The sequence below is a fragment of the Sinocyclocheilus anshuiensis genome, unplaced genomic scaffold (genome assembly GCF_001515605.1).
Source record: "Sinocyclocheilus anshuiensis isolate Anshui unplaced genomic scaffold, SAMN03320099.WGS_v1.1 scaffold1270, whole genome shotgun sequence".
Taxonomy (NCBI): Eukaryota; Metazoa; Chordata; class Actinopteri; order Cypriniformes; family Cyprinidae; genus Sinocyclocheilus; species Sinocyclocheilus anshuiensis.
Window position 1 is genome coordinate 536,527 of NW_015555837.1, and position 14,418 is coordinate 550,944.

Genomic DNA, 14,418 nt, shown 5'->3' on the forward strand with positions numbered 1-14,418 from the left:
TGGTTAAGTGTTTTCAGTCACAAGATGGCGCCAGACAGTCAACGATAGCGGAGTGACTCGTTAAGCATATAAGTAGTAGCGGTCAAGATAACTCGTAGTACCCGGATGAGCGGTGTGTTATTCCATTTGGCGGTTGTTATCTGGGAATAACATACCGCTGGATGGCGCGATTGACCAATCAGAATCAAGTATTCCACAGAGCCGTGTAATAAATATATATATATATATATATATATATATAATTTTTTGAAAGACTGAGACAGCTGTTTCTAAGTAGAAAAATTAATATATACAGTAAAACAACAAAAAGGTACATTTATGTTGCCCCCTTGTGGCAGAATGAGCTACTGCAACTTCACTTTTTTCCCCCTCATTTTCACAAAATCCAGTTAATCAGTTGTCTTGTCCTATAAACTGCAATCTTCTTTGATGTGGTTATGTGGTTTATAGTGTTAGCGGTTAAGGTCTGAAGAACAAACCTTAAGATTATTACATCCAGATGTAATAGACATTGTTTCTATCAAACATAAGAGCTTTTGAAGACAAAACATTTTCTTTGTAAAATTAAAAAAATAAAAGGCTAAATGATTGCATTTTATCTTTGAATTAATTGAGTGATGCTAGATTAAGACTGTGTAATATCACTTTAAGTTTACCATAATGATACCTGGTTTATGTTAAACAAATAATTCACCCAAAATCATTTACTCACCCTCACGTTGTTCCAAACATGTTTGATTTACTTTCTTCTGTGGAAAACAAAAGGCATAATTCTGAAGACAGAGGACAAAAAAAAACAAAAAACATAAAAAGTAATTCATACAACTTGTCCGCTCTGTCCATGGAAAATCTTGATATCACCCATAGCTTGCCTCAATAATTAAAGTTTATGAGAAGTAGCCATGCCCAAAATTGTGGATAATTTGTATTTTTTTTGGAAATTTTAAATGAGTCTTTTGATCCGGTTCACAATATCGGCCTTGATGATTCAAAGAATCAGATCGATGTAGTTCTTGAGTTCAACTCAGTGACTCAATGATCAAATCAGTCTATCAGTGAATAATGACTTAAATTTCATGTCAACTATTCCATGAATGGATAATGGCAGTACAGCTTTCAGCAGATTTAGCAGAATAAAGTCATTCTCAACAATACCTTCTAATTTTCATTTCCAGGATGTTAAACCTGGAGATGTTCTGCAGAAAAAGAACATGTGGGAAATTATTGGAGAAGGTTCTGCAGCCGAGAGGCCGGGACTGGGAGGAAAGGTAAATATTCAGATAAGAAATGTACTGATAAACCTCAAAATGATAAATATAGGTTGAGAATGAATCTCTTACTGAATGCCTCTCATGCTATTTCTTCTACTCAACTTTTTTATTTTATTAATATTTGTAGGCCTCCTCCTCGGGTAAACGATGCAAGTTTGTTGTGACAGGCCATGGGAAATACGAGAAGATTTGATGGTGATCATTACAGTGTCTACCCGAATGAGTGAGAAAGTGAGACGCTTTCTTCTATTTTACATAACATATACCTAATTTAAAGCTAACAATAAAAATATGATTCTGTAAATAAAAATGCCTCCCCAAAAAACACAATGGGAACATGAACACATGCCTTTTTACAGACTAGCGGAGGCGTGCTAGGTAATGTTATCTAATATTAACTAGCTATCAGGCTAGTAAAAAACTAGCTACGTAGCATTTTAGGCAATATAGAAATCCTGGCCAGGACGCGTCCTGGGAAATTGGCATGTATGGTCACCCTAACATATACCTAATTTAAAGCTAACAATAAAAATATGATTCTGTAAATAAAAATGCCTCCCCAAAAAACACAATGGGAACATGAACACATGCCTTTTTACAGACTAGCGGAGGCGTGCTAGGTAATGTTATCTAATATTAACTAGCTATCAGGCTAGTAAAAAACTAGCTACGTAGCAAGCTAGCTAAGATTAGTTTTAAAATGTTGAATGTTGTAGCATTAGAGCATAAAATACGCTTACATTATTTCTAGTGCCTTATGGGATGACTTCCATTTCCTCATAAGTACACACTGACACTAATGTACTTTTTTTTTAACGAGAGTCCTAAAAACTAATCTCACTAAATAAATGTCATTGTTCTAATTCAAAACGTTGTTGAAATAAGAATATTGCATAAAAACGTTATGTCTCAAGTAAACTTTGGAGAGGTAATATAATTCATTTTAAAATAGGCTATATCTGAAAACACTTGAAAATTATTTTACCTTTTGAAATCTTGCAGTCTGCAGGGTTTTCATATGCCTGTTTGATAATATATCGATACAGTATCTCAAACAAATCACAGCAAGCTGCTATCACAATGCAAATGTTTTCATTCAATGGCATGAAAGTAGTCATACAAAATATCCTCTCTCAAAACAGGTATTTTATAAAAAAAATATATAAAATAACATTAAATCTAGTACAGTGCACCTTAGAATGCAAAGCAGTATACACATCAACATCAGTAAAGAGAAAATGTTCTCAGTCTGACGGTTTCTGCAATAAAAGACCAACATGCAAAAAAGGCCAAGCCCACGAACTTAACATTACCTGAAATGAGAACATGCATGAGTTGACAATCAGCATTCGCTGTTATGTATTTAATCACATTGAAGCAACCATTTACTGTATATTTAAGGTTTGGAAAGCTCCATCAGTGAAAGCTCTTTGTCAACACTGAGCACCAAGCAGGGCAGCAGAGCAGAGTGCGCCATGCCTTGCTTTCGGTACTAATAAGGCTTAGTACAAATTTCCAAAACTTAGCATACTTACTGTATACATCTCGTTCTTATACTATCTCTTAATCCTTCTGCATTTTACCAGTTCCACTTGCCCACCCATCTAAAACTCACTCAATTGTCCCTACACCTTCAAAAACATACAATAGCAATTTGTCCCTCAACACCATGTTATCTTGTATAATATCATATCCTCACAAAGACTTTTTACGCCCCATTAAGCACCATAGAATACTGGCGGTAGAAAAATATTGCTAAGAAAAAGGTGTGGTGTATTTTATCATAATGTTAAAAAAGAATACAGTGAGGTAACTTCAAATTTTAGATGCCTAAACCCTGCATATATTTTACATTTTCTTACCCAAAAACACTTTCTTGATTTTGTGTCTTGTGGCAGGCTGGAGTGATAATACTTCTTTTTTATACAAATTTTTGAAATTATCTTTTTTTTTTTTTTTGATGATGAAAATGTTTAGGGATGTAAGTATTATCAAAATATTACCATATTTAACATGCTTATGAAAAATGTTGACATAAGCTTTGGAAGTCTTAAGCAATAAAGTCTTTAATTTAAAAGCTTCAAAACCATATGATTTTTTTTTCTTTATTCAATATTCTAATTAGCTTAAATGGTTAATGCCAGTTGACAAGTGGGCAATACCTACTGCAAATAAGATATTGTGCATTTGACAGATCTTTTTTTTTTTAGTTTACTTGCCAATTTACCTGTTATAAAGTTATAAAAGTATATGTAAAGAATTGGACTGGATAACAAACAGAACTCTACCATCGCAATGAAAGCTAACAATATCCTTGCCCATTATTTCTATGTTATTCAGTTAGACGCCAGTGGTTTAAGAAATACTGAAGCCTTTGGCTGTTCTATTAAAGTCTTTTGGTTCTTCGTCTTTATTTTTGCGGCCTATGAGTCCCATTTCAAAAACTGTTGCAATCTTTGTTGCTGGTCGCGAAGCTGCCTCTCTTAGTCGTCTGGCATCAAACCGCGGGCTGTACAGGAGAACTGGCAAACAATGCGCAAATGTGGGAATCTCTTCTGACCTTTTCTGTTCTGCCTCCATCTTCTTTTGCTCCTCAGTTTTATTGGCTTCAATTTGTTGCATTATATTCTCTTTGGTGGAGAACATTTGGAAGAGGACAGCATCCCACATTTTTGCTGCCCTTGGGGAGTCTTTACTATCCTGGCTCTCACTAGACTTAGCTTCGGCTTCAGACTTATTTTGCATTTCACTTACATTTTGATCAGTGCTGGGAGGGATGTCTTTCTTTGACGCAGACTCTGCCTCTGGAAAATTGGGCTCCTCTGCTTCAACCACCATGTGTTTCTTAAGGCGAGACCAGCCACTGAGTTTTGACTTCATGCCTTTTGGTTTCTGCATCACCTTCAAGAGAGGCTCTGCAGTCAGGGAGGAGCCTTCCTCACCCTCCTCCTTCTTTTCCACTGCAGGCTTGATCTCCTGTTGGGGACTAGATTGAACCTTTTCAGGTTCAGTGTCCTTTGTTTTAAGGTCCTTTTTGTCTTCTTTTGGTTTAGCCAGTGGCTTAACCACATCCTTAACCTCTCCTTTATCAGGAGTTTTTTCAGAAGAAGCGGCTTCAAGCTTCTGCTTCTTAATTCTCTCTAACAAATAAATGTTTGTCTCTGTTGGCTTCTCTGGTACTTTGGTTGTTTTGGCATTAACTTTACCTTCTGACACCTTTGGAAGTGCTGGCTTTCCCACATCTTGGTCAGATAATGGCACAGCCTTACTTTCAGGTTTTGGAGTTTCCGTCACAGTTGGAGGGGTTGGTATCATTTGGGAAAATCTGGGAGATCCATAGGTTGGAGTTCTGACTCTTGGTGTCACAGTACTTATTGGCTCTGCTTTTGCTTCTGATGGTGGTGTATCAGCTACAGATACCACAATAGTTGGAATTTTAACATCAGGAATTTTTGTTTTTAATTCCGGCACAGTTGGCTTGGGAATGTCCCTTACAGAATTTGCTTCTGGCTCAGATGCTGCCTTTGGAACCTCTGGAAGTGGAGCCACCACAGCGGTTTCCTCTTTAACAACACCAGCCTGAGGTGGCTGGACTTCAACCTGCTCGTTAGGCTTTACCTCAGACTTGCCATTCGTCATGGTCACATTTTCATCAGATTGAGGTACTACTGGTTCGTGTTTTGTAAGATGAGTTGCCTCTACACTTGGCAGCGCAGTTGATGTCGAAATGCTAAAAGTGGGTGTGCAACTCTTTATTCCTCCATGGGCAACATATTCAGCGGGAGTCAATCCATAATATGTTGGTTTGGATTTAGGTGCTGTTGGTGTTTTGGGTCTTTGACCTGCAAATGGAAGGACTCTAGATAAAGGTTTCTGATACCCAACTGAAGATAAACCAGGCTGCGCAGGTTCAATCTTGGGTGTTGTTGGAGTTTCAGGCTTTGGCTGCTCATTTGCATTAAGGTTTGAGCTCTCCTTGGGTATTTGGGTCTTTGGCTTTGATGACTCAAGTTTTGACAGGTTTCCTGTGGCCTTATCCAGCTTTTCTTGTAAGGGTTCAGTTGATTTGACATCTATTTCCCCATTTTCTAATATTTTTGAATGAGTAGTATCATTCACATGATTTGAAATTTTATACATTTCTTCTTGTGGACCAGTCAAACTTGACGTTGGCGTTTTGGATCTTCTGCCCTCCATGTGCACAGGAGATACAGCAAATAAAAGTGGATTTGGTCTTGAAATCTCAGTCACAGATACTCTAACACGTGACACATGATGTGAGGGTGTCTTGGGACGTCCTGCATGTGTTTTTATTGAAGTAAAGTCATATGTTGGTGTTTTTACTCTTGTTGGTATTGTAACCCCCTTCGTCTCGAGTGTTGGAGTTGCACCCCGTTTTGTCTCAGGTGTCGTCGGCATTGCAGTTTTTTTAGTCTCTGAAGCTGGAGTACTGACCCTTTTTATTTCAGAAGATGAAATTGTCTCTTTCCAGACTTCAGAAGTTGGAGTTTGGCTTTTCTTAATTTCTGAAGTTGGGGTTGTAATCCTCTTGACTTCAAATGCCGTTGTTGTAATCCTTGTGATATCTCTGGTTGGTGTTCTGTCTCTTCTTATTTCAGATGTTGGTGTCACTGTCCTTCTAACCTCAAATGTTGGTGTCAGGGCTCTCAATAAATCTGCAGTAGGTGTTTTACTCCTTGTTGGTGATGCATGAGGTGTTCTCAAACCTACTGATTTTGCTGTGTAATTGGTGATTTGAGGAACTTCAAACAACGGTTTTGCTGTTCTAGAGACATTCAGAATGGTTGGCTGAGGGCTTGGAGATTTAGAGGTTACATGAGTGGTAAGATTTGAGCTGACTTCCAATCTTTGTGAAGTTTGTAGAATAGTGACTGATGCCGTAGCATGTGTGTCAAGTCCTGGAACTGGTGAGGCGGTGTATGTAAATGCTGGAGACAGGTGTTGGGGAGCCGCATATGGTTGTGGTGGAAACCTTGCCGTCTTGCCGTAAGTGAATCCTCTGTGATGAGGATAAGGAGACGATACATGCTGATACAGTGGTCGGACGTTGAAGCGTGGGTGTACCGTGCCAATGTAGAAAGGTGTCTCTGGAGTCTTGGGAGGTGTTGAGTGATCACTGTGCTCCAGGTCAGGGCTCGCTTCATTTACTGGAGAGAGGCTTGAGCGGAAGGGGACCGATGGTTGTGAGGCCTGGGCTGCAGCTTTTTTCTTCGCTGTCTTCTTGAGTAGTTTCTGGAGCCGGACATTTTCTTTCCCAGGTTTGGGACGCAAAGGTGGGGGGTACTGCTGGGAAAGCAGGCCTGCCTGAGCAGCATTGCCAACATTGACAGCCATTAAATCTTCAGCCCCTGAAAGAAATAAATAACAGATATTGTGTACTTTGAACACAACAATAATGAATAATGATTGTTATGACTAATAATGGTAAAAAGGTGCAAACCATTCCAAAATTAGGCATTGTAAAATAAATCAGCAAAAAACTTTGTTCACTAATATTTTTGTTTTCTCTTTTTCAGGTGAACTTTCCAGTGATCGCTTGTGAGGAATTTAATACAGCAATAACATCTTTCCTGATTCACCAAGAACACATATACATTAACATATATGTAATACAATATTTCAGTCAACTTTTCAAAACATAAGGAAGAAACAATTACACTAAATTGTTACACTAAATTGTATGTGCTTTTATGTTTTTATTATTTTATTATGATTGTTAAATTTTTGACTGTTCTAATGGCATGACGTTGGGACGTTTCCCTACAATCTATTTGTCGCATGTAAAAAGCAAACTTATTCTAATCTGACCAATTGCAACAGAATATAAAGTCTTAGTTTCTTTTTTTTCCCCCTCAGTATTTTCTGAAGTATTTGTGCTGAAATTATGCCCACTTCTAACAATGTATGAACTGAATGTGAATGTCAAATAGATCAAATAGTGATGATTTTTGTCAACTGTTTTTATATTGATTATCTATGCTATTTTTATACTATGACACATTGTTACATTTATATAGACTTGAATAGTAGATGAACAGAATATTCCAAAAACATTTTCCAAATTCCTGCAGCTGATTCTTATGCATTTTAAGTCACAAATGTTTTTACTGCTATATTTTATTACAAATATGACATTGATTTTCTTGCCTCTCTGCTCTAGTTCTTCATAGTTTTGCATAATGCATAATTGACTACACTTTTTGGATTTCAAGAAAACACTGGAATTTCTCCATTTATCATATTTATAATATTAATCTAAACATGTTTGTTTAGTTACAAGCATTGTGCTACCCACTGGTATTGAGAATGGTTAAAACAAGAATGTAATTTGTAGGCCATTACAGCTTTTATTTTCAATAAATTTGATATTTTGTATGATTCTTAATTTAGATTTTGGCTGCTTATTCTCAATGTAAAATGGAAATATCAGAATGGTTTTCACTTGATAAGATGTCTCAGTTATGACATGTTCCCATGCAGTAAACTTCCACAACACATCTAGGATAGCTCATTGGCCTAATTTAAGGGTGAAAGCAAATGAGCAAGTCATCTGCTCCATGTCACAGAGTGTGGTGCCACTTTCCACCCTCACTGTAAACCAATGCCAAGAGATCTGGGGGCAGTAGTCATAGGTGGGGCAGCTACATAATAAATCACTGAAAATTTACTACCAATCAGATTCAGTGGTTTCTGTTGACGCACAACCTAAGATCATATATCACAGAACTGCTTGTAAGTTTTTCAAACTGTACTGATGCATACTGTATTGATATTTTTACTAAACTACCTTAACACATTGAGATAATAATTATTTTTTAATTATTAATTATTCATAAATGATATTCATGAAACACTCGTGGACATTTCCTGGCTCATTTATGCAATAATAAAGATAATAATTATATATAAATGTTATGAATTAGTGGGTTTATAATTCTTTTTTGGAAAAGCATAAATACAAGAATAAATCTCACTAAATGTAGCTATATTTGTGCTTAAAATGTATAAGAAAATATAAGAAAAAAGCCATTGGGGAAAGAAAAACTGCATTCAGTATATATTCTCCTAAAACATGTTTTAGTATGAGAAATTTCTTATTTTAGGGATGTTTAGATATTTGACTACAAAATACAAAAACTGACTACAAATTAAATCCAGTTGACTTAGGAAATATTTTTTAAAGTATGAGATACTGAGCATAATTACTTATTTTGTGTCTGTATAACACAATCTTTTTGCAAAAGTGCACATGTGGGCCACCTGTAAAAGCTTGTAAAAGAAGCCTCTAGCCCAGAGTGACACAAAGAAGAACCATATGAGAGGAGGTCGTCCTTTTAAGGCCCTGGTAGGCTGAGCAGTTTGGAGAATTTCCAAGACGCAAGTTCAAAAGAGGAAAGGGCAAGAATAGCAAAGCAGTAAAATCATGCACAGCATAATTGCTTCTTAGCAACCACCTGGTGAAAAAAAAATCATTGTACATGTAAAAATATGTGTTCTGTGGCGGTATGTACTTATACGCATGTGCTTAAAAAAGATAACTTACCAAGAGATGATTGTAACAGAAGACAGTTGAAGACACTTCAGACAAGGTCCCCTGTACATATAAACATGCATGATTTATTATACATGTCCTTGAAAATAAGCAACTGCATTTTAAATATAAAATACCTAAAATATGGTGACATTTAAACAAATATTGGTATTATTAATCTCAGTTTAATACTGTTATTACAATCCTGTTGCACAAATCTGTCAAGTTAGCCTGTAACAAACTGCTGAAGCCTTTTCACAAAGGACAGACATGGCATGCACTTCCACACTAGGCATTCATATAATAATAACCGAAAGACAAAAATATCACATTTCAAGCAATTTTTTTTGTGGTTTTATACCTGTTTGTCTGCTGTTCAGGGGTGTGCGGTGGCTGCCTGCTTGTCCCAGCTTGGACTGTCAGAACGGGAGACTCATGTTGAGTTCAACTATTCCCCTTCCTTCAAATGGAAGGCACAGGCTCCATAGCAGTCCAAAAATAAAACCCTGAGTCTGTTACTCAGAATGCATGGCGAGTGGTGACGGTGTAGAGGGAACCGTCAGCGAAGCAGGGGGCATCCAGGTCACCTTAGATATCATCAAGTGTCCCCCCTCCCCCATGACACCTGATGCACACACCCTCATCTACACAATCTATAAGCACAACGCCCCCTACAGTTAAGAAGAAGTAGTTGTTTATTTTGGAGCTCTGTTGCGAGCCAACTTTTTAAATTTGTTCACTTGTTGCTTGCAAGACACTTTCTTCAAATACACCAAACAGGATATTAAACAAGAAAAAATGAGAACAACATTCTTATTTCATGTTGATTACCAATGTTGCACCTGAACTCTGAGTATAGTTGTAGTGTAAATGAGCACTATGTGTGATTAAACGTAGTTGAAACTTAATCCTGTGAACTGGCTAAATATTTATGGAAGCTTCAGGCAAGAAGTAATGGTTGGAATAAAAAGCCATCTGATCTGATTACACCAAAGAGCTCATGTGTTCATTTACAAACATCAATCTTCCTGGCATATATGATGAAGCTGATATTTACACTTTTTACATTATAAAATACAAAAGCATGAAACTCATCTAAATGGTATATGCGCATAATGTAACTGATGAAATTCACCAATCTACTGAATGTAAAGTGGTGTAAGAGGTTTTACCAGCTCCTGATTTATGTAAATGTATTATTTACATATTTGATTATACTGTTTATTATAATTAATAATTATGCATTGTTATTGCCAGGCTGGAATTGCTACAATTGGTATATCAATGAATTTACATCAACAACGGAGAATAGAGTTCAGAGTTACTAGGTTGCATCTAATTGTTGAATGCCATTTAAATTAAATTACAGAAATGTATTGCCATATTAGTGACCTATAGACATTTACAATGAAAAAAGGAAACTGTATCTGTATGAAACATTTACACCAGTTGGAGTTACAGTACAACTCATATCATTTCACAAACAGTTTCATATCACTGAGGAGTTCCTAACACAACATGTGTGGACTTGGGAGTGAGCCCTGGGGAACACCTCACAACTTTGTCTGAAGCATTTATCCATTATGTTGAAAATAACACCAAAAGGCAAGCTGATCACACTCACATTCATCTCATTCAGAAAATGCGTTCATTGTGCTTACATAGTCCCACAGCAAATGTAGCAACAGTGTCTCAGCTCACTCTTCCAAACTTATGCCTCTGTTACTTTTCCTCAAACCCTTGTCCATCAACTTATTCAGTGCCTGGGCCAAGATCTGGACCTTCCCTTCTTTACCCTTCCCACTATGGAATCTCCACCAATGGGAGATTTTCACAGATCAAGTTTCACTATAACAGAAAGACTTTTTCATGGCTGCATGTTTGCTGAACTTTACAACCAGTCTCCGCCAGCAGGGAGCTCACTTCTTTCAGCTTTTCTGAGGTAAGAGTGAAAGAGGGCACGAGTGTAATGGGTGAGGAAATTGCGAGGGCAGGAAAGCTTGTACATAGTTGCGAGTGAGTTTAGACTAAGACAATTTGTGACAATGAATGTGTGAACTCATCATGTTTTACACAAACTTGTGGAGTTCATATAGCCTAATCCATTTAGTTGCATCAAAAGCTTATTCAATTATTGAAACCTTAAAGTTTACATATAAAATAAAGCTGGATATCTTTAAAATTACATTTACATTTAATTTATTTTAAGTTGCCTGAATGACATAATTTATTCATTAGATATTATCTACAATTTCTATGTCCAAATATAGAAAGAAAGAAAAAACTTGAGCTGGAACTTGGAAACTGGAAAATGTTTGGGCCTATTAAGTGCAGCTGTCAAATTCTTTTTGACCTGAGATGCTTGTAGGGATTACTCACATCCATTTCCTGACTATTATTCAGAAGTTACCAATTGATTGATTTTAAATTTGAATTAATCAAATCATAAAAAGATTTTTGTAGTATTTTGTCAAATCTGAGTCCTGCAATATAAAAATAAATATTAGTTTTTGTCCACATTTTGTCCACTTAAGAAGATGTTCTAAAGGAAAGTGTCTGTCTTTTGATCTTTTCAACTCTCTTGAAAAGGCCATGAATCTCCCAGGCAACGTGGAATACAAACTTTCACATACATCTAAGTATGAGCAAGGGCATTTCTCATTTAGCATGCGTCAGCCAGTTCACAGGTCAGCTAATAAGAAGATTTGGTCAACGCTTAGCTAAAATTACTTTATACATCTTGTGAGAAACCGAAAAGTGAAAAGCATAGCAGACTACTATAAACAAAGATATAATTGTTGCCTTAAAATGTAATACATATTCTGGTTTATGGCCAACATAACTTTGGAGTAAGTATTTGCACCCTACATTCCTGGTCCTCATTTATATTGATTATTTCATTTGGCAAAAAGCCCCATTAGTTCAGCATGAAGGGGCCAACGGGAAAGGGAAGAGATGCTTTCATGACAGTTTTATGAATCACTATATGTATTCATTAGACTCCTTGCAGTCTTGCCTTGAGGTTCTGATTTGTGCATCATTCTTTCATTTTCTTTTAGTCTCAAAGTCCACTATCACCATGTCAGACACAGAGGAGGTGTAAGTATCATACTTCCAAGGAATTTCCTTCATTTTGTAGTCCAACTGAACTTTAAAACATGCTTTTCTATGCATATTGAACGGCATTTGTATGAAGTACACTAACAGGGCATAATCAAGCCTCTGTTTATTATTTGTTCTTTACAGCGAGCATTTTGAGGGCGAGTACAATTTTTCAATGTTTTCTTGTAAAATATTATTGCTTGAGCATTTATTTTATTTTAAACAATGTAAATATTTGTAATGTATCAGTTCGCCATTTCTCCTTATGGTCATTGTGTAGGCATAAATGTAATAATTGTGCAGTCTATGATACTGCTGCACTGGTGCTAAATCATTTCTAAAATGATCATTCCATGGATGCAACTTTCATCTGTTAGTAACAACTTGTATATGTAAAACATCCTGGTCTCCATCTTTGAGCTTTGATTTTTACATTCTATTTGATTGATTTTATTAAACAATGAGGTATATCAATGGCATTTATCTTATTTACACTGAATCTGTAGTGCTTTCATCACACAATGTGAATAACATTATCTTACGGACATAAAAAGTATAAATAAATAAATGTGCAAATATATTTATGTGAAATAAATGTATAAATAAATACAATAAAACATAAATAAGGCAGGTATGTCTTTTTAAAAAAGTTTTTGTTGGTGGAAAAATGTCGTTGTTGGCAGATTCGGTCCCTTAGTATTATAATTGCTAATATCCATTCTGTTCTTGTTTTCTGTTCTCGTTTAATGCTTCCTGTCATTGAAGAGGAAGGTATGTTGATTACAGATGTATCCCACTTTATCATGTTGAAGGGACTGCTGTGTCCCTTGTTTCAGTTGTCTGCAGCCTCCTCCTAGTGGACAACATCTATAACGCTGTCCCTTCTAGTCAAGAGTGGCATACTGGATGGAGCAAGACTAATCCAAAAATATATACAAGCTAACCATAGTCCATACAAATTTGGGCAATAATCTATCCAGAGATTAGGCTTTGAAATGAAATGGGTGAAAGAGTTTTTAAATTATAAGAATTGTGCAGCGACCCTTTTTTTTTTTTTGAGTTTGCTTTGCATGGCTTGTATTGAAAACCTACCCACTCATTTAATTTCACTCATATTTTGTTTTATTTTAAAATCATTTTTAATGTATTATTTTTAATAAATTATCTACATCTATAATTACATTTTTAAAAAATGTGGTTATATATACATTTTTTATTTTTTTTATTTTTATTTTATCTAATTTCAAAATGGAAGAGGATATATATATATATATGAATACACACACACACACACACACACACACACACTTTTACATATATTCAATAATAAATTATTTAACAGTCTATTATTGATCTATTCATTAATTAAATTTCCTTTCCTTCTAATTTTGTTAACAAAAATACTAATTTTGTGAAAGCAGTGCTATGCTAAAATTTTAATATTGCTGTGTACCTTTAACTATACTGCCCCATAAGGATTTCCCTATAACGCAATAACAAACTTTCTCCTATTTACTCCTAATACAGAAGAGAAGCCAAAGTTCAAGTAACCATTAGTAAGAACCTTTGCACATTACAGCGAATAAAATTAATAGATTTTAAGATATATTATGCTCATTTTATTTCTTTCACTACAGGCCATCAGCACCCAAGATCCCAGATGGTGAGAAAGTGGACTTTGATGTAAGAGTTCATGTATCTTTGGGAGTCTTTAAAATATACATAGCCATGTATTTGTCAGACAACATTGATGACAACATTGTTTCTCGCATGTCTGAATGCAGGACATTCAGAAGAAACGTCGGAACAAGGACACTCTTGAGCTGCAGTGCCTCATCGGCACTCATTTCGAGCAAAGGAAGAAAGAGGAGGAGGAGCTGATCGCCCTCAAGGAGAGAATTGTGAGTGAACGTCAACCGAGATGTAAAACGTTAGTCTGATCTTCCTCAGAATAAGAAGTCGTGAATGAAATGTGCTTTCTGTCTTCGAACAGGAGAAGCGCAGAACTGAGAGGGCAGAGCAGCAGAGGATCCGAGCTGAAAAAGATAAGGAGCGCAAGGCCAGACGTGAGGTGTGTATCACTGACCTTGCGAGTACTGTTAATTTGTTCATTAAAACAATGATGACCATGACTGAGACATAAAGATGCCACTGAAGTCACACTAACTGTAACTTTTTTAACGTGCAATGTTATAGGTTGTTTGCAATCAGGTGATTCTGATGACGCGCGAAATGCAGCTGGAGGGCAGGAAGTGATTTTTCTCCATAGAAATCACTAGCAGAAACTCAAAAGCCAGCTGCAGCCAGACCCTTCTCTCTTTTTCAGTCACTCCTGAAACTTTGCTGCATGTACAGGGTATGTGGCTGTTGGTCCTGTTAGCAGCACCTAAAACAAAACTTTTATTCAAATTCTGAATTGATTATAGCCTGCCTAGAAAGCGAGCAAATAGCGCTTCCATATAATCACTAAAAAGCTGTCACTCACTTCAATTG

At 36.3% G+C, this 14,418-nt stretch overlaps 3 protein-coding genes across 4 annotated transcripts in view; 2 read left to right on the forward strand and 1 right to left on the reverse strand.

Moving 5' to 3' along the window:
* lsp1a (lymphocyte specific protein 1 a) overlaps window positions 1-7,984 on the forward strand; it is a 33,128-nt gene extending 25,144 nt beyond the window's left edge. For both annotated transcript variants that reach the window (XM_016469804.1, XM_016469805.1), the window contains exons 11-13: window positions 1,176-1,268; window positions 1,399-1,502; window positions 6,809-7,984. In XM_016469804.1, the coding sequence (XP_016325290.1) occupies window positions 1,176-1,268; window positions 1,399-1,464 (159 nt within the window). In that variant the 3' untranslated portion in view covers window positions 1,465-1,502; window positions 6,809-7,984. The remainder of the gene's footprint in view (window positions 1-1,175; window positions 1,269-1,398; window positions 1,503-6,808) is intronic.
* Window positions 2,405-9,352, reverse strand: LOC107675453 (titin-like). The gene is made up of 3 exons (XM_016469803.1): window positions 9,185-9,352; window positions 8,836-8,886; window positions 2,405-6,640 (listed from the first exon to the last, which is right to left on the reverse strand). The coding sequence occupies exon 3, from the start codon at window positions 6,624-6,626 to the stop codon at window positions 3,627-3,629; it is 3,000 nt and encodes a 999-aa protein (XP_016325289.1). The 5' UTR covers window positions 6,627-6,640; window positions 8,836-8,886; window positions 9,185-9,352; the 3' UTR covers window positions 2,405-3,626.
* Window positions 9,353-10,628: 1,276 nt separating this feature from the next.
* The window catches only part of LOC107675470 (troponin T, fast skeletal muscle isoforms-like), an 8,885-nt gene continuing 5,095 nt past the window's right edge, over window positions 10,629-14,418 (forward strand). The window contains exons 1-7 of the mRNA XM_016469832.1: window positions 10,629-10,758; window positions 11,877-11,922; window positions 12,070-12,083; window positions 13,453-13,471; window positions 13,563-13,608; window positions 13,710-13,826; window positions 13,919-13,996. Of these exons, the coding sequence (XP_016325318.1) occupies window positions 10,629-10,758; window positions 11,877-11,922; window positions 12,070-12,083; window positions 13,453-13,471; window positions 13,563-13,608; window positions 13,710-13,826; window positions 13,919-13,996 (450 nt within the window). The remainder of the gene's footprint in view (window positions 10,759-11,876; window positions 11,923-12,069; window positions 12,084-13,452; window positions 13,472-13,562; window positions 13,609-13,709; window positions 13,827-13,918; window positions 13,997-14,418) is intronic.

Bases quoted from the DNA above. Each gene is read 5' to 3' on its own strand.
- LOC107675453 (XM_016469803.1), bottom strand. From the start codon at position 6,626: ATGGCTGTCAATGTTGGCAATGCTGCTCAGGCAGGCCTGCTTTCCCAG.